At 38.5% G+C, this 24,461-nt stretch overlaps 1 protein-coding gene across 4 annotated transcripts in view; it reads right to left on the bottom strand.

Annotated features, from left to right (window-relative positions):
* Positions 1-24,461, bottom strand: part of ADAMTS9 (ADAM metallopeptidase with thrombospondin type 1 motif 9) — a 153,901-nt gene that overhangs the window by 25,875 nt on the left and 103,565 nt on the right. For 2 of the 4 annotated variants that reach the window (XM_039851774.1, XM_039851775.1), the window contains 2 exons: positions 13,914-14,081; positions 7,165-7,338 (listed from right to left, as the gene is read on the bottom strand). In XM_039851774.1, the coding sequence (XP_039707708.1) occupies positions 7,165-7,338; positions 13,914-14,081 (342 nt within the window). The remainder of the gene's footprint in view (positions 1-7,164; positions 7,339-13,913; positions 14,082-24,461) is intronic. The other 2 variants (XM_039851777.1, XM_039851776.1) reach the window with 2 other exon arrangements.

The following is a 24,461-nucleotide window of genomic DNA, read 5'->3' as shown; positions in this document are numbered from 1 at the left end:
TCCTTCCTTTCCTTCCTCCCTCCCTTCCTCCTGCCCTCTCTCCTTTCTTCTCTTTCTTCCAACTATCTTTTTGTCCCTCCAATCATTTTATTCATTCAGCAAGTGCCTTCAATGCTCTAAGTACTGTGCTAAATGCTGGGGAAAACTCTGATGAATAAGCTCTCTGACATCAAGCAGCTGATAACATAGATAATGGAAAGAGGCAACGACAATTCAGAGTGCTAACTGCTAAAACAGAGTATTTTCAAGCTGCTATAAGCTACTAATGACTCAGTCATTGGGATGGAGGTATCATCAGCAAGGGCTTCTGAGAGGAAGTGGCATCTTGGTTGAGGCCGAAAGGACGAACAGGGGTGAGTGAAGTAAGGGAAGGAGCAGGGCAGCCTTGTTGTGATACAGAGTTACTACGCAGTAAAGAGAGTATTCCAGGTAAAGATAAAAAAAGAAGGGGGCACTTGAGAGAACTGAGGGATTTATTCCTTAATGCTAAGAGATGCATAACTCATATACTCACAATTCACATTTGATCGAAAGACCTCTGCAGCTGTAAAAAATTCTTATGTCAGATTATAATACTATAAATAAGTAAATCCTTTATAAGCATATTTTTTTTTAAAAAATTAATTAAAAAAAATTCAAACAGCCTCATGAGCCTTATAATTCTAAAGTGCATAAAACTGATTGCTGAGAGGCCAAATATCTAGGTGGAAGTTGGCAGATGATATTAAAAAGCCCCATATTGTGATATGCAGGCTAAGTGAAGTGCTGCTCTTCATGTGAACTCTCCATCAGGAGGCCACTGTACTGAAGAGAGGCCGCATTTGTGGAAGGTCTACAGTGTGCTAGGCACTGTGCTGAACCCCCTTGCTTGAGCTCACAATCCTCAGTACGCCCCTGCAGCAAAGTTCGTCATACAATTCTCAGTTTGTAGATCAGCTAGCTGAAACCCAGAGATTTGAAGTCAGATTCTCAGAGCCGCACATCAAATCGTCTTTTGTTTACGATATAGTGCTTCTAGGGCAGAAACAAAATGAGTCACGGATGTCTGAATAGAGCATTTTTCTCTTTTCCAATTATTTTGTCCTACATCTGAAAGTCCTTGATACCCTATGGTATCATGAAGGCACACCGATGCCCCCTCCCACCCCCTGCCCACAGCCTCGCATTAAACAGGCCTCACAATAAACAAAAGAGATCCACTGAGGTTCTCCAACATAATCAAGATTACCCCCAGGCCACATGGCCTAAGGTCTGATCATCAACCAGCTGGACCAAGAATTTCATTATTAGAAGCAAGTAAGGGTGGTTACTCGGTAAAGGGAATTCTACTTTGATGCCAACTCTGCAGTAAGAAGCTGGACAAGCCATTAAGAGAGAAATAAAATTATTCATCTTAGGTGCACGGAAGGCAGTGGAATATAAAGATTCGGAACATATGTTCCAGAGGTCAGGCTGTTGGGCTTCAAATCCTAGCCTTATTATTTAGGAAATGCATGAACTTGGATAAATTAACCTGCCTAAGCTTCAAATGTCTTCACATTTAAGTGAGAATAAAATTTTCATTACTACATTAGAGAGTTATGGGAAAGGTTAAATGAGGTCCACAGTGTAAAAATACTCAATGTAGTTCTTGGTCCATAGCTTAATAAACAATACATTTTTAAAAATCATCATCAGTATTAGGACCGCTGCACTATACAGTTTTAGGGGTGTCACTGACATTGTAGCCTATGGAAATAGTATCCCCAGAATTGTGCAGTGTACAACCTGTGAGGCTATATAAAACATCCCTGATGATCATGCTACTGTGGTATGCTTCTCATACCCACTTGTGCTTCTCAAGGCGGATTGCCTGGATTATTGTTCAAAAAGAGGAGGGTGCCATTTGCTATGTGCCTTGCATGAAATACATCTTACCAAAAAAAACCCCAAAGAAAAACAAACCAAAAAAACCAAAAAAAACAACAAAAAAAAACAGATGAGTTTTAATAGCCCACAAAGGAGAAGCAAAAGGAGAAAAATGCACACTCGAAAAGCAAACAAGAGCTCTGAGGTGGTTGCCAAAGACCACTAAGAGAAGAACTTCCTGTAATGGACTGGGGTTGGGGAATTCGGCACATCCCATTCAGTGGGCTCTGAGGCTGTGCCTTGGCACGCTCACTGACATCAGGTCAAGGAGTCACTAGATGAAGGAAGGGAAGTAGAGATGCATGTCTGTGTCAAGCAGGTATCAGGTAAAATGGTAGCAGAGTGAGTGGGTACAGAGGAGGTGGGAGGAAGAAAGGTTAGGGCCATAATTGAGGGGAGTCTGAAGGGTGATGTACTAGTAAGTGACCACCTAGTTTATTGTTTAACAAGGACACTTTTTATCATGAAATTAGGGGCAATTAATAATTACACCAGGGCTGCCATAGGCATAAACCAAGACTGCCCCAGGCAAACAGGAGGAGTGGCCACTCCATTCTTGATTCGAACTATTAGGGTGGTTGCCTAGCTACTATCAACATTCACTCTAACTAAGCCTTGTTGTTTTGGAGACATTCTGATAGGGCCACCAGCGGACTTCGCAAGGGAAAAACAAAAGCTTTTGATGAGGCTTCTCTCAGCTCCAGCTATCCTGAGCCTCATTTTGCAAATTCAGTGTCAGGTGAGGGCCTCCCACAGTTCTCTATTCTCTCTCACCATCCAGGTCCACCTTCTCCAAACTCTCCACCTAGAGTTCAGTCAGATGAAAGAGCATGTACACAGGAGGGTAACTATTAGAATCTACTTTTCTCATTGTTTCAAGAGTCTTTTCTCTTTGTGAGAATGGTTAACTTCTAGTAAATTTCTAAATATAGCCATAGGTCAAGCTATTTCATTAGATCTTCTGTTCTTATATAAATCTTGATGGCAATGTTTGAAGAAGAATTTAAAAAGATCCATCTGCATAGCACATGCAAAGATGTAAATTGCTAGGCATATTTTGTATGATCAGAGAAGAGGATTTCCTCAGTGCATATTTGGCAAGGGTTCTATTCTTTGGGCTTTAAAAAGAATTGTAAATGGAGTTTGCATTTTCCCGATTGGCTCTTGAATTTTCAAAAGTTGGCTAACGTGTGAGCAGTCAGCTTGGATTCATTCCTCAACACTATCTTACTTTCAACTCCTTGGAGCAATTACACAGGGTTGAGTTTGGCATGTAATGAACGAGGTAGAAGGAAAAAGCAGGTAGTGGTAGGTCTGAAACAAGAACTGCAAAGAGAATCAAGCAGTAACACTGAGGGAGAGAGAGATGAGAGAGACCCTTCTTTCTATATCTGGCACTGTCAATCCCAACAACTCTATTAGCTCAGATTTTCTCAGAATAATTCTGCATAGTTATTAGTATTCCCATTCTACAGATAGCAAGCCCAAGGCTCAGAGAAATTAAGAATCCTTGTTCTAAGACAAGTGGCTAATAAGTAGCAGTGCTGGGATATGAACCAGGTCTGCAGAATTCTATAGCCTCTGGGTTTTCAATAACTTGTGTGGCTCAGGTGCAATTAATTTTAAGTTCAAGTGCTTTAGCTATTCCTGTCACTGTGTGGTGGAAGTAAAAATATCTAGAAGAAAAAAAGCAAAACAAAACAAAAACAAACAAACAAACAAACAAACAAACAAACTGAATAGACAGGGAGGGTGAGAGCCCTAAATAAAAGAGATGACTGTGAACAATGGAACTAATCCATCAGGAAAGAGAATGAGAGGGAAAGACAGGGCTGGAAGACTAAATCTCCATATATGATAACAATGCAGTTGTAAGAAAACAATCCCAATGAAAAATTGCATCAAAAAGAATAAAATACTTAAGAATAAATTTATCCAAAGTGGTGAAAGATGAGAACACTGAAAACCATAACACACTGACGAAAGGAACTGAAGAAAACACAAATATGAAAAGATATTCCGTGCTCATTGACTGGAAGAATTAATATTGTTAAAATGTCCATACTACTCAAAGCAATATACAGATTCAACACAATCCTATCAAAATTCCAAAGGCATTTTTCATAGAAACAACAACAACAAAAATCCTAACATTTGTATGAAATTGACCCACAAAAGACACTCAAATCACCAAAGCAATCTTGAGAGAGAAGAACAAAGCTAAGGCATCATGCTTCCTGATTTCAAACTATATTACAAAGCTATAGTAATCAAAATAGCATGCTATTAGCATAACAAAAAGACACACAGATCAATGGACCAGAACAGAGAGCCCAGAAATAAACTCACACACATATATTATCAGTTAATTTATGACAAATATACACAGTTGAAAGGACAGTCTCTTTAATAATAGCGTTAGGAAAAGTGGACAGCCACATGCAAAAGAATGAAACTGGATCCCTATCTTACATTATATACAAAAATCAATTCAAAATGAATTAAAGATTTGCATGTAAGACCTGAAATCATAAAATTCCTAAAAGAAAGCATAGGGGATAAGTTCCTTTACTTCAATCTTGACAATAATTTTTTGGATTGACATCAAAAGCACAGGCAACAAAAGCAAAAATAAACAAGTGGTAATACATCAAACTAAAAATGGGCAAAAGACCTGAATAGGCATTCCTCAAAAGACATACAAATGGCCAACAGATATATGAAAAGGTGCTCAACATCACTAATCATTGGGGAAATGTAAATTAAAACTACAATGAGAGGTCACCTCACACCCGTGAGAATGGCTATCAATAAGATAAGATACAACAAGTGTTGGCGAGGATGTGGAGAAAAAGGAATCCTCATACACTGTTGGTGGGAGTATGAATTGGTGCAGTTGCTATGCAAAACAATATGGAAGTTCCTCAAAAAATTAAAAATAGAACTACCATATGATCCAGCAATTCCACCTCTGAGTATTTATTCAAAGGAATCAAGATCACTAACTCAAAAAGATTCACCCTCATGTTCCTTGCAGCATTATTTACAATAGCCAAGACATGGAGGCAACTTAAATATCCACTGACGGATTAATGGATAAAAACAAACAAAAAAAATCAATGTTTTATACAATTAAATATAATTCAGCCATAAAAAGGAAATCTTACTATCCATAACAACATGAATGAACCTTAAGGGCATTATGCTAAGACAGAGAAAGACAAGTACCATATGATCTCACTTTTATGTGGAATATAAAATAAAAGCAAACTTATAAATACAGAGAATAGATTGGTGGCTGCCAGAGGTGGGGGTGGGAAGAAGGCAAATGCGTGAAGGTGGTCAAAAGGTACAAACTTCCAGTTTTAAGATTAATATGTCCTAGAGATGTGATATACAGCATGGTGGCTATGGTTAACAATATGTTGTGTATTTGCAAGTTGCTAAGAGAGTAGATCTTAAAAGTTCTTATCACAAGCGAAATAAACTTGTAAGTATGTGAAGTGATGGATATTAACTACATTAACAACACTCTGTTTACTGCATTAACAATAACTAAATTTACTGTGGTAATCATTTTGCAATATGAACATATGTCAAATCATCACGTTTTCTCCAAAAATGAAGACAGTGTTATATGTCAGTTATATCTCAATAAAACTGGAAAAAAGTGGCATTGCCATAACACTTGCATAAAAAAAGAAATGCAGAATAGTATCTCATAACGATTTGTGAGTAAACTTAGGATAGAATCTTGCTTCTTTCACTTGCTCGGTATGTGGCAACTGAACAAACGACACTGGCTCTCCGAACCTCTGTTTCCTCGACTGCAGAATGTGGTAATAATATCCACTTTGTCTAATGGTTAAAAAGATTAAGTGAGGTGATGAACATAAAGCACTTAGTACAGTGCCAGGCATGGTTTCCCCCTGTTCTGAAAACCATTCCTGATGGGAAATTCCTCTTTTATTATTGCTATCTCTGAACCTTTTACAGCATGCACTTTCTTTTTTTAAATTAATTGAGAAAACATTGGTTAATAACATTATATATATATATTTCAGGGTTACAACTTTGTAACATTACATCTGTATACTCTATCGTGTCTCAAAATAGTCTAGTCTAGTCTCCTTCTGATCATATATTTGACCCCCTTTACTCTCTACATTCTCCCCCTCCATCCCCTTTGCCTCTGGTAACCACCATTCTGTTGTCTGTAACTATGAGTTTGTTTTTTCGTTTATTTGTTTTGTTTATTGGTTTGTCGTGTTTTGTTTTATATCCCACATATGAGTGAAATCATATGGTTCTTGTACTTTTCTATCTGAATTATAACACTTAGTATAATATTCTTAAGATCCATCCATGCTGTATTTAATCTTTTGGCAATATTTCATCTTTTTTTAGGGCTGAGTAGTATTCCATTGTATATATGTACTACATCTTCATTATCCAATTTCCTGTTGAAGGACACTTGGGTAATTTCCATATCTTGGCTCTTGTAAACAACAGCATACATTTTCTATTTCATTCCAATGTTAGTAGACATGGTTTTGCTTCCTAAACTCTTTTCTCCCTTTTCTACAATCTAATCTTCTGTTCTGGAAACTAATGTCCTACTAATGTCTTTTTTTCCTAGCCAGACTTCTCTCCAGGGACATTTAGTGTTTTCTTTAACTAAACATTAACGTAAAACATTACACTTCCTTTAACCAAACATTAAGTGGGAGAAAAATAAGTCTGTTTCTGCAACACCTGAGCAGTTCTTCAGATCCCATCATTATTTTTAATGTTGGAAGTCCTTCACTAATTGATCGGGATTTCAAATGAATGTCTGTTTTCTACCTGAGAGCCAAAGTCATGGAAGGAAGAAAAATAGAGAAGAGGTCCTACTTGAGTCTGGTGGCTGTTTGCATTAATAGAGAATGACCAAATCTGGATATACACATTTAAAATATTTCATCTGTTTCCCCCTCCTTCTGTGAAAGTTATCTGTATGCGTTTGGCCCAAGGCCTATTAAAAGTTTCTCTGGAGGCAGCCGGACTTGGAACATTCAAGTCTGGAGCATGCATAAAAAGGAGGAGCTCTCCCACCCTGGTTGGAATGAACTGCTTGCCTTCTGACAGCAAACCTTTTGGGAAAGAGCCAGCCTTGTCACCGTGCTTGAAGGCTATGCAGGGGAACAAACGGATGTGATGATAGCAAGGGGGTTGAGCAAAATGCCTAGCAGGTGCCCACTTCATGGCTCTACTTACTTCTTGCCATTCTTCTGCCCTCCAAGCATAGAGAGGACACTGCGGCGCTTGGCAGGCTCGTTCTGACTCCGGTCTGGTGTAAGGGTTGCACTCGGTCTCTCTGGCTACTTTGTGCGTTCCCATCTGACAGCCCACATTTCTTCGCTGCACGCCTTGGCCGCAGGACACTGAGCACTGAGAAGACAGAGTGTGTAAGTGGGAGCTTTGGGTCATTGTGCGTTGGGTGGGGAGGGGGTGGTGTGCGTGGAGGATGGTGTGCATGGGGGAGGGAGGGTCACAGACATGGGGAAAGCACCCCTAATCCAATGTCTTTCACAGCTAGCACAAAGCTTTCTAATTTCCAATGAAGGGAACTCAAGGCAAGGTCTTAAATCTGCAAACTCGCTGCCTGTCAACATTGGTGAGTGAGGAGGGTATTCATGTTTTAGGAATCTCAAAAGTTAACAAAACTCTTGGAAAATTGAAGAGGCTGAGGATGATCACTAGGAAACATTTAGTAGGACCTAGAAATAGTGCTGCCATGGGAAGCGAAATTCCCAAATTATGTTTATACTGGAGGATTTGAGGTTCTTGAAAACCAGAGATACAGCACTGTATAAGAAGAATTTCTTGGCAGGTTAAAACTATAACCCAAGGAGAGTAAATCACTGAAACTTTTAGGGCCTTGTAAGTAGAATTATTTTCTCCAGTCTCTTCCTTTTCTTGCTCTTATTCCTGACGGTGGAGAAATTTTTTTAAAAACTATGGAATTCGCTAAAGTATTTTTGTCTATCTACAACCGAAGATGAATATATAAGAATAAAAGCTGACAAGGAAAAACCATTTCCTCACGCATAATGTTTCAGCTCTTGAAAAATACTGCTAATCAGGCTGAAACATTTTGTTGACCAAGTTGCAAAACACCATATTAAATCTGCAATTAACTTTCCTCTAAATTAATTTTTTAATGGTTTCTTCATCACCAGATTTTATAATCTCGCTTATGGGCAGGCCAAGAAATATTGTCTTTATTAAGGCTTTGACAGTTAGAAACTAAATGCAACATTTGATTGGAAAGAATAGCATATTATTACTCTTGGCTATTTAAAAAATTTACCAAGTTTTTGTGATAGCTCAGCCTCCATTAATTTGTCTGGCATTGAGAAAACAGGTTTAATGTACATTAAAGCCATATTACTAAGAGGAAGTCTTCATAAAGAATGGAATTGTACTTTTAAATTAGAAAGGAATCCTTGTCCAATTAACCTGCTGTAGGATTCTTCCTACTCTGAGCTAATGGAAATTTACTATCAAGAAGTACACCCAATGGATTGTGCTGCATATTAATTTCATTGCCATTTCAGATTTTAAGAAAACAGATTATACTATGTAGAGGGCAGCTTGGGAAATCATATTGTTTCAGATGAGTCTATGCCAGGCAGGAGCTCAAATGTTCACATCAAAGCTGGCTGAAGAGAAGGAAATATTTTGGAGCAACATAGCTATTACTGTTTGGGTTTAACTATGTTAATTGGATTGAATGAGTTTGTGACCCACAAAAAATCAGACTTTTAAAGTCATTATGTCTTGGGTGGAACAGGGAACGCCTGAACACAAGTGATTGCCTTGTCTGCAGAGAATGGCCATATAATATGTATGGGAGCTGCATGTATAATATTTGCCATCGATTACACTGGAACTGAATGAACTGTAACATGGGAGAGTTACCACACCACTGACAAATATTCAAACATCATCATCATTGCCATCTAACAACAACAATCAAAAAACCCTTTGGCTATTTGAATTTGAGGTCTTAATTATAAAACAGTACATTTCCAGAACGATGTAGCCAAATGGAAATACAAAGAAAGAATAAGAATAACTAAATAATTTGAATTGGGCATAGGACATATATATTCAAAAGCTCGGAATGCTTTAATAACCTAAAGAAAAAGAAAATTACTTTAAAGACTATTAGAATGAATACTATTCAGTCTCTAAGTAAATGATATCTCTTTTTAATGCTATTGTTATTTAGAAAATTACTTATCATTCAATGAATGGAATATATTAAGACTCCTAAGTATGCAATATTAAAAAAAAATCACTTCCTACAGTGTTTGATAACTTTTTAAAAGGCAAATAAAGACAAAGGAAAGTTCAATTACATAATATATCTTTGTGGCTTCTGAGTTTTATAATGTCAAAGCCAGCTTTGAAATAATACAAAAAACTTTGACAGGACTTAAATGCACAGCAAGGTATAAGCTCTGCCTTTCTGAATACCGCATCCATGGTAATCTTTGTTCAAAATGAAGTGCACTGCATCAGAGTTACTTTTCTGTGTTCCAGTTTTCTTCCTGTGCTGTCTCGAGGGAGGCAACAATTTGCATACACAGCCAGCCAGGCTTGCTTGGTGAATTCTGAGAGATTTGTGCAGAAACCCCATGAATAAAACAGCATCAAAAAGACCTCTGCATGACCCTGGAGGTGGTGATGGTGATGGTATGTACACATGTGTGCTTAATTCTTCTTGTTCTATTTAGTACATCTTTTAGTTTGGTGAGGAAAAAAGCTGAGCGGTCTCTATTAATGTGCCCCCTGTACCCGGCCATCATTTCAGCATGCAAGTCTATTTGTACAGGTTTGAAAGTAGATGTTTTTAGTTCTGAACTACTGAACTGGGAGCTATGTTTCATCTCTCTGTACTTCCTACTGTGCAACGCTAGTATGCAGAACTCACCAATTTAAAGAGGGAACTTGACGCTTATTTCCACAGATGAAACCATCTCTGTGGAAGTTCTGATGTTTGAGGAATCACAATATATACTTGAAAGCCTGGAAAGAATATTATATACTTTCTTCCAGTATTATTGTGGTGACATTGTTTAAAGCAGGAACTAGCTTGAATCAACGATAATAATATAATAATAGTAACAATAATAGCAAACTTTTACTAAGCACTTACTATGTGCCAGTCTCTAAACTAGGGTTTCTCAACCTAAAAATTCTTTTGTTGTTGAGGGCTGTCCTATGCATTGAAACAAATTTAGCAGCATCCTTGGACTCTACCCACTAGATGTCAGTCGTATTTTCTTTCCTCCACCAAGTTGTGACAACCAAAGCTGTCTCCAGACATTGCTAAATGTCACAAGAGATATGAAATCACCCCAGTTGAGAGCTCTATGCTAAGCATTTCACATAAAATATCGTTTACATTTCTTAGTAAACCTTTTAGGCAGATACTCCACAAATAAATTAAGCAAAGAACAGAGATAATCACTCTAACTCGAGCGAAAAACAGAACAAAACAGTCAAAGTAAATTCCATCTCAGGCAATGTACCGTAACTACTGTGGACTAGAATGTGCCTTCCAGTTTAAAATATGGTGTTAATGTGATGCAGTCTTCCATAAGACGTCAGCGAGAGTGTGGGTGAGAAGCCTGTATTCAAACAATTCAACATCAGTGCTTACAGATCAAATACAAACAAAATAATGGAGAGCACCCATCTCTAAAGCAACTCTATTTCTCATCACTGACTATGTGCATATGGTTTCCTCGATTCCTCAAAAGATACAGCTACACATTTGCCATGTTTCTCTCTTGAATACTTTCAGAATACTTCAGAATCAGACACCACCACCACACTGCTTTCATTGTAATTACAGGAGAAGTCCTAACCCTAAATGACTGGCAGATTTATGATGCAATTGCCAGTTTCTCTTTTGGCATTGCACCGAAGAGCTTGAAAAAATGAATTATTTCCCTGAATCTAAGACATCATTGATTGCAAGACACAGCATTATGTTTTCTATCAACCCCTAAGAAAGAAAACAAGTGCTATTAATTTAATCATGGCATTCCAATTATTGTCAGGCCCATCCTGACTACAGAGATGGTAAACTGTAAGAAACACGAGTAACTCAGGATTGATGAATGCATCCATTGAATGAGTTCATGAATGATGAATTCTAATCTGATTATTTATACTTTTCATTTTTGATCTTCATTGTTTAAAAAAGTCTTTCTATAGGAATAGGATAACATTTAAAAATTCACCCTGGAATGCTTTTGTATCATGGGAATACAGAGCTTTCACAATTATCAAGCTGAATCAAGAATTTGATACTGATTTTTATCTTAAAATTTCACGGGCATCTAACCTTAGCTCTTCATAAAAATCATCTAAACAAATCAAATGTAAAGTTTTGAAGAAAATGCTTTTAAACTATAGTGAGGATGTTTTTCATTTTACAATAAAAGAAATGTTTTTATTGAAAAAATTTCCTTTACAAATTCAAAAATTTTAAAACATGTAGGAGTAAAACATTCCCCTTTAAACCCCAAAACATCAGTTTTGAGGGAGAGACTATGAGGATTAGCATGGCTATACTAGTCTCCCGTCCCATATTATGTACATCTTATTATTTTCAGACATTTTGACAAGAGAAATTGCAATAATTATTCTTCCTACCTTTAAGATGAGATGACTAGAAAATAGCTACTAGCTGAAAACAGAGGGACCAGATATAAAATCTAAATTCATTGTCAATGGATAACCATTACTCTTGCTTTAATATCGCTGCCCTAAGGATATTCCTGTTTACTGCCAGATCATTAGTAAACCAATAATCTTTAATCATGCAGACCATCTTTCTCCATCAACCACTGGGTCTGATTATTTTTAGGTACATTTCTAAATTGCACAAATTGGATTTTACCTATGCAGCACCTTGTCTTGCCCGCTTTTATGATTCATTTCTGCAAATCAAATCACGGCATTAATAAGCTGGCCACAGATCATTTCCTAACTGTGTTTGCTTGCATTTTCTACAAAGGTGACTAGACTTTTCTAAGCAGTCATTTTGAACAGGTGCAGTCTTTTCTGGGGAGGCATTCTGATAATCCTATTACCTTATGTTCGGAAAAAACCCCCAGGGTTCAAACCTAATAGTCACAGCTTTGTGAGCAATTTTAGACTTCCCATCAAGATCACAGGATACTGGAGTAAAATGCACTCTGTGTTTACAAATAAAGAGTGAAAGATTCTTTCAACAGTCTTTTTATTGAATGAATTAGACTTTAAAATGAGCATCACTTACATGCTCTAAACTTAATATTCGGGGCAAGATGCATATATATAAGTAGAGGCTAAGGAACATAAAGAAAAGTCACTCCATGAAAGCCTACAAGAGGACAAGCTAATTAGTGTAGTATCTGAAATAATGTTAGCTGCAGATTTTTATATGAATCGAATAGTTTCCAAAAATGAAAGGACTGGAAATTGCAGATGACAGTAGTCACTTAAACAACTGTTAAGGATAACTAGTATGAAACATTGCTTTGAAAACTCATTTCTTAAGGAAGCTGCAGGAGGGACTAGCTCTGGCTGGGCACAGAGGCTTTGAGTGTTAAATTAAAACAAAACTGAAAACAAAACATGATCATTGTGATAAAGGCCTTGAGAAGGACCAGACCACTCTGTTGATGCAGACCATACTTTACATTTCTGGGAAGCAGAATATAGCTGGGAGGTATAGGGGACAATGACAACAGCTCAGAGCATTTAAGAAAAAGGTCACACTTCTACAGGAATCTTCCATCAGTCATGTTGAAATAGAGGATTCTCGACTCTTCCCCGTTAACACAGCTGTCCAATATGCTTCTTTGGGACCTTAGGAATCAAGACCCAGGCTCTGGAAGAATCAATTCTAGAGGCTACCAACCTTGAAGCTAGTTTTTTAAATTGATTCTCTGGAGTATCTGCATGATTCTCTGCTGCACAGGAGAACCACAAATTCAGTCAAACCTCATTGAATCAAATCAATGGAGAAAAGGAGCAGTACTGTATATGAAACATGTGAAAAGAAATTGAGCCTATTACTTTTAAGTAAGCACCTTCAAAAACGCTGAGAAAATGTACAAGTGTGGAATGACAAGATTTACTTTATGGAGTAGATGCCAGTGACTTTAGTTTATGCATTAATTGTTTATAGGTAAATAGAAGTTTCCAGAGTTCCTTTTTGATTTCAACAAAGAAACCCAATTCCTGACTAAATTATCAAATGTTTAGAATTAATGGAGTCTAACCATAATCAGTTTCTTTGGTACTTACCCCTCTTACCCATCTGATACACACATCACACTCATCTAAACAAATTATTATTCTTGAGACCCCTGAGCTAAGTAGGTAGCATTCATTATTGCATTAAATTCTCATAAGAATGATCTGAAGTAGGCTCAGGAAGGTTAAACAAATCACCCAAAGTCGCATAACTAGAACATGACGGAGAACTTCCCCTCTGTCCCCTACCTCTCTTGTACACAAGTGAATGCGCAGAGAAAACGTTCCTTATACTTTATATTGACAGTCCTTTCTTTGAAAATCTCAAAAGTAAATTCAGACTCAATTCCTGCTAGGGGACCATAGTCAACTTTACTGCAATCTGAATTAGCGGTTCTCTGGTGAATAATAAGACAAATGGCATCAGCAAAGTATTGAGGGGCTATTCTGTGCTAGACATCTAATATCTACATCTACTGTCATTTAGAATTAATCCTCACAAGCACCCTACTATAGGTATTATTATCCAAAGCACCAAGGGCTGAAGCCATTTGCCCAAGGTCCCACAGCTAATATGTATCCTGACAAAAATTCTTCCCTCCCTGTCCCCCAAACCGAGCACAGGAACACAAGTCAACACGATGGTGTCGGCCATGTGTCCAAAGAGAACGAAGCAGTCGTAGAGGAGAAGCATTGCTCACCTGACTCCAGGCGCCAGCCTTCCATTTGGGGCATCTTCCTCCTCGGCACTTTCTGTGCCCATTTGGCTTAGCAAGGTGTTTACAGTAATCACTTTCTAAATGGCTTCCATCTTTTGCCAAGCAGTAAACATTTCGTTGTTTATGCCCTCGACCACAAGAGACAGAACACTGAAATATAAAGCAATGGCAAGGTTGTTTTTTTTCCTTTAATCACATGGACTTTGATAAAAACCTGTGTCGTGAAATGTTAAGATCATGCCTAACAAGAGTCACCATTCCCCTCTTTTCCAGCACCATTTTGGATAATATCTCAAGGCTCAACATAGAAGGAAGGTGACACTGGGGGAAAAAATGTCCATAGCATTACAGCAGAAATCCTGTATAGTGTTTTGGGTCACTCAAGAGAGTGAATAAATCCTGATAATTTTTGCCAAAAATGAAACCCATGAACCTGAAATTACCACACAGTTCTCATTTTTAAAAGTCCTACTATGAATTAGAAAGGATTTCTTTTGCACATCTCACTTCATGCAATCTCTGATCAAGATATTTCTACAACAAAATGCCTCGTGATTCACTGATTTGGATAAAGGTGCATTTCCAAAATACAACTGTATCCAATTTCCTAATTAAGTGATTCCAATTTAAGGAAACTCTTCTACCATTTTTCAGAGGATAGACTCTCATTTTCCCAGTCCATCGGGAAGGAGGTGAAAAAGACACATTAGAAACTGAAAGGTAACCTAGCAAGGTAAGTCTGTGCCAATTTTGGGAGGGAGGCATTACCTTTCAACTTTGGTCTGCAGATTCACTGGACTGTTTTAAATGTGACCTTGTCTGACCACATCTAAGAAACTTGACTTTGATTTCAGATTAGGTTTCTCAGAAAGGTTTAAGAATCAAAGTGCCCATGGAGTCAGGACAAAAATTTGATATGACAGCTTCTTGCAGAATAGGCAAGAGGCTGGCCCCAGGGAGTGCACTCAGATATTCAACTTCCATTGCCTCATTAGCAATTACAGAAGTCATTACCACTTGGATCATAAGCTTGCTGGCTCAGGTTTTCAAGACACATTATTTCCTAATATAACATTCTTGCTTTTTAGAGGAAAATTAGTTTAAGAATGAAGAACAAAATGTGAAAATGTAATGAAAATAGATTTCAAATGTCATTTCCTTCTATTTAATATTTCTTCTTTTCCCCACTAAGTTTGTGATTTTGTTAACTTAAATTACCAAAGTGCCCTTTTATGCCTAATAGATATATAGCACTATGTAAAATGTAGCCTAATATCAATTCAATCACTATTACCAACCAACCATGCTCGAAGTTATACCATTCATAAATGTGTCAGACATGTTTTTCTAGTAAACACAAACATTATAAAAATTTCAATTGTAGATAGATTTAAAATATGTATCTTAACAAGTTTGGCTATAACTTTTTACTTTAGGAGACGGATACATTGCTGTTTACATGTGAACCCTCATCTTAGGTGAATTATGATTTGGAGCAGTCATACTGGAAATCTTAATAGAGTATATGGAAAGAAGCAGCCCAATTTGAATACCTATACTCCAACCAAAATATCCATCATTTAACCTACAGCGTTTTGATATATGTAAAGACTTTGGGATATAATTCTAGAAGGCTTTTAGGATGACCTTCCTAGAAATATCCCTAAAAACCAGTGATCTAATGACTTGCACACAGGTATTCCCCATTATTAGTAACTAATTTTAATATTTAAAAATGATACTTTGATAATACAATAATATAAGGACGCAATTAGAATTTGGTATTTCATTTGTTTATTCAACAAACATTTATTGAGTACCTACAAAGTTCCAAGAATTTTGCAAAGCATTGAGGATAGATTAATGAATAAAACTGACAAAATCTCTGCTCACATGAAGCTTATAGACCAGTGAGGGAGACCAGCATTAATCAATTGATGACAAAAATAAACATATGCTTATTAACTGATATAGACGCTATGAAAGAAACTGGCTGGAGTGGTTGGAAGAGGGCTCTCTGAGACATACCCTGGAGCCAGAGCATGCAGAGCTCGCTCACAGGTCAGAATAATGTATTTGGATTTTATTCTGCATATAATGGGAAATCACTGAAAAGTTTTAAGTTGGGGTAAGACATGGTCTCATTTTGGTTTCAAAAATTCTACTTTGACTACTGAGTGGACAAAGGATTGGGAATACAGTGTGAGTGGAAACTAGAAAACCACTCAGGGAGATATTGCACTTGTCCAGACTAGAGGTGATGGTAGCTTAGATTACGGTGCAGAGTGTTGGGGTGGGGAGGCCGATGGATTTAAGACATATTTTTTTGAGGTAGAAATGACAGTACCTGATGGATCAGCTATAAGGTGGAGGGGACAAGGCAGACCCAGGGATGTGTCCCAAGTTTCTGGTATGGCCATCTGGATAGATAAATGACATTTATGGAGATGTGGAAAACAGTAATGGGGATCAAGGATATATTTATTTATAGGAAATAGACTGGACTTAAATGATATAGAATTATGGATGGTAACACTTGTTTTATTAGGGTGAAGAAACAGACATAGTTGTCTTAGGGTAATCAGATGAACATGTGTGAACTTAAAGCAAGTCCATATGCTCAGGGATAGTCATTTCAATATACAAAGAGTCCAAACAAGCTGTCCCTTAATATGGAGAGGGAAAAGGCAGTTGATAGAAATGCTGATTTAATAATCTACAGTGGTCATTGGAAGATATAAACAGTCAGCAGTCTTCAGAGGTAGAATTAGAAAAGGCACAGCCTTCTCACATTCCTTATGTGCCAGGCCATGCCAAAAGCACTCTTTCCATCGGAGCAGAACTATTAGAAATCATAGTAGCTCCCTTTTATTGAACTCTTAGCATGAGCGGGAAACTGGGTTGAAAGGCACTGGCCTCTCTCATTTAATCCCAACAGCAAGCTTGTGGCTCAGGCACTATTAGAATACCTTTTTACAGATGAGACTGCGTATTAAAAAGGTGACATCACCTGCCCAGGGTTACAGAGCCAGGGAGCAGCAGAATTAGGTTTCAAACATAGCATGTCTTTCTCCACAGCCACCATTTTCTTAAGCTACACTGAAGAAAGGTCTCATTAAGGAAACAGGCTGCTCACCTGTGCTTACCCAAGGCAACAACAGAAAGCATGGATCTCAGAGAAATGTTTTTTAAGACTATTTTAGAGATCTCTGATTCATTAGTCTACTAAGAAGGGAGTAGTTATGCAATGTTAGTATTTTGACTTTAAGACTTTCTTCACAACATCTTTGGTACCCCGGGAAGATGATATTATACAAAGCAAATATATGATCACATATATAAAGGGCCATATTTTCCTTTGGCTGAGGTACACCCTGATTTTCTCTTGGCCATTTTTCAGGGTTTGGTCACCCTTTGGGGCCTGCCTGATGCTACACGGTTAACGATCATTTCTATTCACTGGTGACTGGCTCTTTGCATGCTCACAAATGGGAGGTTGCAGGTTGTAACATTGGCCTGCCAATTCACCAAGGTCTAATCTCTCAAATGTTTGAGCTGTAGAACATCTCAAAGATTATTCAGTTTATTTTACAAATTCAGAGAAAAGGAGACATGTCATGCTCATGGTCACATAATAAGAAAGGAGTAGATGAAGCCTTCTATGAGTTCCTGTACCTAGCACAGAACACTGTTCAGTGCCAGTCGCACTGGGGATTTGTAGCCAGGTCCCACTGTCCTGCGTATGTTGCTCGGCAACCACAGCTGACCAGACATCCCAATTCTTTCTATTCTAAGTGATTCTCATATGGAGCTAGCAGGATGGACATGGACTAGCAAGGCAGAAAAAGATTCTGCACCTCTGGCTTTGACAGAAAGTAAACACCAGTAGGAACAAGAGTGAGTATAATAACCTCTTATACCAAGGTACCAGTTAAGAATAAGTTCCAAGAGGTGGATGTGCATGGGTGCTAGCACAGGAAACAAAGGCTTGCTGTCTTCACCTTGTTCTAAAATGCAGCATTTCAAGGCACAGGTTTTTGAGTCAGACAGACCTAAGCTAGAATGCCATCTGCCTTTTTACACCGGTTCCACTTGGGGCAAGTGACTTAACCTTTCTCAGCTCAGATTTGTTTGTAAAATTGTACACAACTCAGTAGAGTTGTATACAATTGAGACAACACATGCAGGCAGAGCCCCTGGTGATTTGGCCAAACAGTGTAAACATCAACATTCTATCGTTACTACTACTACTTCTACTCAGTGAAGTCTTTTAGAATATCTCCTTACATGTGGTTAAAAAGGTGAGTATTTTTTGATATTTTTAAAAATATATGTTAACTAATGGAACCTAAGATTAACTTTCTAACACAGGAGTTTGCTGGGTGGAGGAGGGACTTAATCTGGCAAAATCTTGCCAATGTGAATGAAGAGTTTTCTTTTCCAAAGGTCACAGAGAAATGCACAGAGTAGACATAAACGTTGAAAGTTTCTTCTCTTCTGCAGTGCCCTTTTCACTCTTATAGATTATTACTTACTCATATGGCCTCTTCTAAGCACAGAACACAGAAAAACAAGTAAGGAAAAGAAAGGCACCATATCTGAATGCCACATCTCTTTTCAATTCCACCATTTCCTGGTCGTACTTATAATCTCAAGAATTACTTATGTTTTCAGATGCGTTTTTATTATATTTTTTCTTAAACCTCCTGAAACATAGAATCGACATCAGTGATCACCATTACTAAATATATATCCACTCAGTTCCCTGCTCTGCTCAGCTCGGCTGCGGAAATGGTCACAGTTCTTTGTCAAAAAAAAAACCTCCTTATTTGCGGGTGTGAACACATTTAGGGGATTTTTATAGGGCTTCTCCAACAAGAATGGCTCTGAACGAGGGCATCAGGGAAACAAAATGACTTAGGAGGAAGGAGAAAAAGCTTTGCTAGGAAACAAGGGCTGTGACTTCAGAGTGTAAAGCCAGTGTTGACAGGCCTGCCTGACGGCTGTTTATGTCCAGGACCACCATGGCACTTATTACCATGAAAAGGAGCTGAGAAAGCATGAGATTGGCAGGGAACACCGTGGATGAAAGCGGATGTGAAAGTCACGGTTATCCCAGCAGGATGAGGCATTAGGTCATCCTTCCATCTCTATTGCCCCCAAACCTCCAGGCTTTGCAGTGCTACAAAGGTCTAAGGCTGTGGGAGGAAAGGAACTAAGATTCACATGTCAACTCTTGGCACACATTCGAAGGTTGCCATCAATGCTATAACCGAGTAGGTGGCTCTGCAAATGCCTTCTAAGGGAGACGGCAGGGCCAGGAAGATAAGGAGAGACAGAAAAAGATGCTCATGCCCACCACCTCTCATTACCCCCAAGAATTATGAGGCACAGGGCTCTTGAGGTGCCCCCTCCAACCTCATAAATATAACAACTTTATATGGAGGGGTGGTGGTGGTGATAAATTTTAACATTAAATATAGCAGCACATGAGATTAGCTGTGCAAGTTGTGAAAAACAAATTGGGGTTCTTTCTGTGCTGTATGAGTATAAATATTACAGTTTTTCTACCCATAAAGAAAAAAATCAGGAATCAAGAAAATCTGCAAAAGCAGCATCTGATGAATTCTCTCATGGCCACATCCAGTGGCATTCCCAGGAATTTGAGGCATATTACATCACCAGGCCCTGTTACTTCTAAAGTGCCTTCCAATTCCCCACTCCCAAGTACGCTATTTTTATACAACTTTTTTTCCCTTTGAAGGTTATACATAATGATGATTTGTAACTGACTTCAGCAGAATAATGATACTGGCTGGCACTTTTTTCAGGAACGAGGCAAAGGTGGTACAAAGACCCACATTCTGTGCTTGCCACAGGATTATCTATGAAGCCAGTCTGGAAGATAGGGAGGGTAGTGAGTGAGCTATTTGTTCTGGAATCCTTATTCTCAGCTGTTGCAAAGCTGAGTGAAGAAGTGTCTGAGGAACTAACTGATGGACAAGCTATGGCTGATGGGAATGGTGATGAAAGTTTCTTGGCACTCTGAAGGAGGGCTGTGACTGAAAGCCCAGGCAGGAGGGTTCAAGGTTACCTGGAGATGTCATTCTGCTGGAATATGACATTGCTCAGAACACTCATTCATGATTTATGCATTGTCACGGGAAGTCAGAATGGACCTGAGAAGCTTAAGTCACCTTTGGGAATTCTTCTGTAGAAAAGCAATCCATGAAGGTTTTCTCTGGACTTTCACCTAACCAATGTCCAGCCTTTGAACCATTTCTTCCTATTGAAGGGCTAGTTTATAAGTCATCAGTCATTTAAAAGAAGCAGGACAGAGTTCATTTAATTGCATTTTCCAGTTTTGCTTTCTCTGCCTCTCTGGCCCTTCCTCCATCAACTTGGTGTGAAAGAAACATCTTCACATGCCAACATGTCAAATATCTTAACACTGAAAAACTCTGAACATTTTTTGGGAAGTAGTTCATGTAATTAATTTGCTTTTAGGTGAATATTAATTCCTCCCAGAACTGAGATGTGCATTCACATCTGAGTTTGTATCAAGAGAAATAAGTCTCACCAGGAGGGGAAAAGGGCACCTTAACCATTAATTAATTGAATTAGATGCTCATCCTCCAACTTTGCAATGCTCTATTGGGAGCTCAGAGAGGACTATTTGCTATCAATATGCACTATTCAAGTCCTTTGTGTCTCTTCCTCCTGCTTACTTTTCGGTAAAGAAACAGCTCAAAAGTGCCACTATGAAAGGATGAGACTAGAATAAAGAGAAACCAGCTCAAGTGTAAATGGCTCACAACTCAAAAGACTTGGCATTAGAAATGGCTAAAATTGTGTTTGATGGTTTTCTGTGAATTTAAATTATTCCCATACTACTCTGAGGTTTATTCAAGTGGAAATCCAAGGGTTGAGACAGAAGAGGGTGATAGTTATGAACTTGGTTTTGAAATCAATCAGATCTGATTTGACCAGTTCTCTCTTCTCCTTTGTGACCTTATGCAAGACGCTTAAGCACGGCGAGCATATCATTCCAGTTTTATTTAACAAGAGGTATGAAATGATGGTTAGTAAGCACTCAAACTTAACATGTCCAAAACAGAAGTCCTAATCTTTTTCACCACTCTCTTCTTCCTATAGTCTTCGCCATTTCAATCAATGGCAACCCCATCCTTCCGTTTGCCAGTGCACAGCACCCAGAGTCACTCCAACCCCTCTCTTTGTCTTGCATGCCATATCCAAACTCCCAGCTGGTCGTTCAGCATTACCTTAAAAATACGTCGGAATCACACCACTGTTCACCACTCCCATTGCGAACATTCTCATCTGAGCCACTATCTTCTCTCATTTGAGTTACTGTAATGGCTTCCTAATGGTTTCCCTGTTTCCATCTTTGTTCCTCCTGTAGCTTCTTCAAATTCAGAAGCCAGAATCATTCTTTTAAAATAAATTCAAGTTCCTACTCAATCCTCCTCTACTTTCAATGGCTTCCTACCTCACTGAGTATAAGCAAAAATCCCTCCAATGGTCTAACCTTTCTTTCCTCTCCTCTCCCCGCCCCCATGATCTACCTCCATGTTCCTCTCCCTCAACTTTATTTCTAACTATATATCCACCCTATACTACCTCTATCCCAGCCATACTGGCCTTCTTGCTCTCACTGATACATGCCCGGTGTACTTCTGTCTTTGGGTCTTAACCTGAAATACTCCCTTCCTGGATATCCATGTGGTTTGCTTTCCCCAGATCTCTGCTCAAACATCACCTTCGTAATAGAGACTTGCCCAACCTCCTTGAAATACAGTTCCCACTTCCTCTTCCATGTTATTTTCTATCCCTCTTGTCTAATTTATTTTCATCTGTGTCACTAATCACTTTCTTTCACAATATATAGTTTACCTTTTTTTTTTTAATAGGTTATATCCCCAACCCCACTAGATTGTAAGCTCAGTGAGTTTAGGGATTTTTGTGTGTTTTGCTCACTGCTATATCCCCAGTGGCTAGAGCAGCACCTGGTTTACAGAAAATACTCAAATACTTATGGAATACACAAATGAATGCATGAATCAGTGAATGAATAGTACCTAATAGAATCTAGAGTCACTTATCTTACTAGAATTTTTAAGGATTAAGTAAATATTCCACACAATGCTCAGCTCACTGTACAGACCAAATAAATAACTATTGCTCTCTCCTATCTCCTGTGTCTCTTGAGTCCAGAACTGGCTAAGTACGTTTGTGGTTTAATATTTAATTCATAGCTACAGAACTAAATATTTCACAGGGGACACAGAAGAGGAAGGTTATCTGAGAATGTAACAGAAGATAACAGATGGTAAGTGGCAGAAGCTAGGAACTCAGAATGCTACACTGCCCTGCAAAGGCAAGACTAACACTGACAGTTAGGCTCTAAGCCCTTGAGACCACCTCATGCCCTGAGTGTCACATATTGATTCTCCTTCCAAAGATATCACCTTAGAATGGTACCTTTGCCAAATGAAAAAATGTAGACATACAGATTTAAAATAAACCACAAAGAAAAGTGATGGACAAGCACAGGCTCTATCTAGGCCAGGTATTATCTAGATCCCTTCTGTCTGGGAACATCTGAAAGCAAAAACCTGAAGACTCTCACACTTCTGTTCCCAAACAGTGTGTCTAAGTTTGATCCTGATTTTTTAAAAAAGTTTCCTTTTATTTAGAAAAACATCCTCAAAGTATAGGATATCCAGGACTGCAAAACCAACATCAAGCCTGAGATTTTGTTAACTGAAAAGTGAATTTGATAGAAATGAATCATCGCCACCTTCCCGTGCACTCTACAAACTAGCCCCCATAAGCCTCTCCATTAAATGGGTTAGTTGTTACCCAAACATTAGGATCAGGCCACATCCAGAAAGATCTAGTTTTCGTTGTTCACAGACCTCTCCCTATAGCTGTACCAGTTACACCATCCTAGGGTGCTGTAAACGTCCAAGGGGAGGCCAACCCTTTTCAGAGCTCTAGCCTGGGAACGCTAGGTGACCAAGTCCGATTTCTGAGTTCCTTTAAAAACCACTCAAAACCAAGTGCAGTGTTAAAATTGTTCTACTCAAAAATGCAAATATTCGGCTACCTCTAACTTTCGATAAGTAAAATAAACAAAACCAGGAATCTGGCTAAAATCCCCTGGGTAACAGCTAGATCCTAAGGACTAAGCTTCTATGGCTTTTAAAATAAAGAGGAGCGCTAAACTGGTTTCCACTTGGGCAAAAGATTGCTTCTTTCATGTGTCACATATCAAAATCAGTATTTCTAGAAGTTTTGAAAGCCTTACTGGAAAGACAGTAAGAAGGAATGGGGATTGGGAGTCAGTCAGGTATGGATCCAAGAATTACCGATTATAAGATATTGGGAAACTTGCTTAGCTTTCGCAAAGCTTATTTTTAATGCCTGTATAATAAGATCCATTTTGCAAGAATTACATGAGGATTAGCAATAGTGCATATAAAGTACCAGTACAGGGCTCGGCTCCCCACGAATGCTCAGTATATGGGGACCTTTGTTATTACCTCTCCACTTCCAGTCAGAGTTATCTGGCCAACTGCAGATGGGCACCTTTTTGCGCCACATCGGTAAACATAAAACTGGCCATCATTTGGTGACTGTGATGTGGAGAATCTCATTCATTTAGAGAAGTGAGCTTTCCAGTGGTGGCTGTCTTGTCATTCATTTCGGGGAAATTTGCATGTGCCTAATTTATAGCTTAGAATCACAGGTAAGATTATAATGACGTAAAAGGCAAAACTCAATTTCTAATTTTAAAGGACTTTTTACATAGTTCATTAGTAATCTAAGGTTCCAATTAATTCTGGAAGGTGGCACCCACTTGCCTGATGGAGAACCAAGACCTCTTCTACATTGGGCACCAGTGTGTGTGTCTTCCATCAAATAAAGTTTAAACATCGTGGGAAAAATCCAATATTTCATTAGTACCTAGACCCTATCATAAAATTTCTGAGGTCAATGGCAGTGTCTTGGGCTCATTTTGCTTGCTTTTCCTCTATCAATAGATTTCTTCCCCAGTCTCAATGCTTTGGAGTCACTTCTAGTGTTTATGGCCACTGTTAGTGACTTTTTTGAAGGAGAGAATTGAGATTGATTTCCTTTCTAGGACTGGGAGATGCATCACCTAAAATTTCTCTGACCCACTGATCTCAGAGTTGAGCCTGCTATTCTGAGCTTGTACGTGTCTGTGCGGTGTGGGAGTTGGGAGTTAACTATATAGCATTCACCATCAGCAAAAACAAGAAAGATTTGCAAAGTGGGAAAGGGGAAGTGTAGAGAGGTAGAACTTTAGAAACTTCTTTCTCAGAAGTTCATGTACTAAAAAGCCAAATTCGTGCCATATATCTGGAAAAACAGGTCACCTATGTATGGCTTCTTCTGATGAGTTAAAAAGGAAAAAACTGGTGGAGAAATAACCAGTGGTGAAAACTTGGTGATCTCTACAACGTAATGATTTATATTCTCTGA

The sequence above is a fragment of the Pteropus medius genome, unplaced genomic scaffold, assembly GCF_902729225.1.
Source record: "Pteropus medius unplaced genomic scaffold, Ma_sr-lr_union100, whole genome shotgun sequence".
NCBI lineage: Eukaryota > Metazoa > Chordata > Mammalia > Chiroptera > Pteropodidae > Pteropus > Pteropus medius.
Note: the sequence above shows the minus strand (reverse complement) of the source record. Positions and strands in the feature narration are given on the sequence as shown.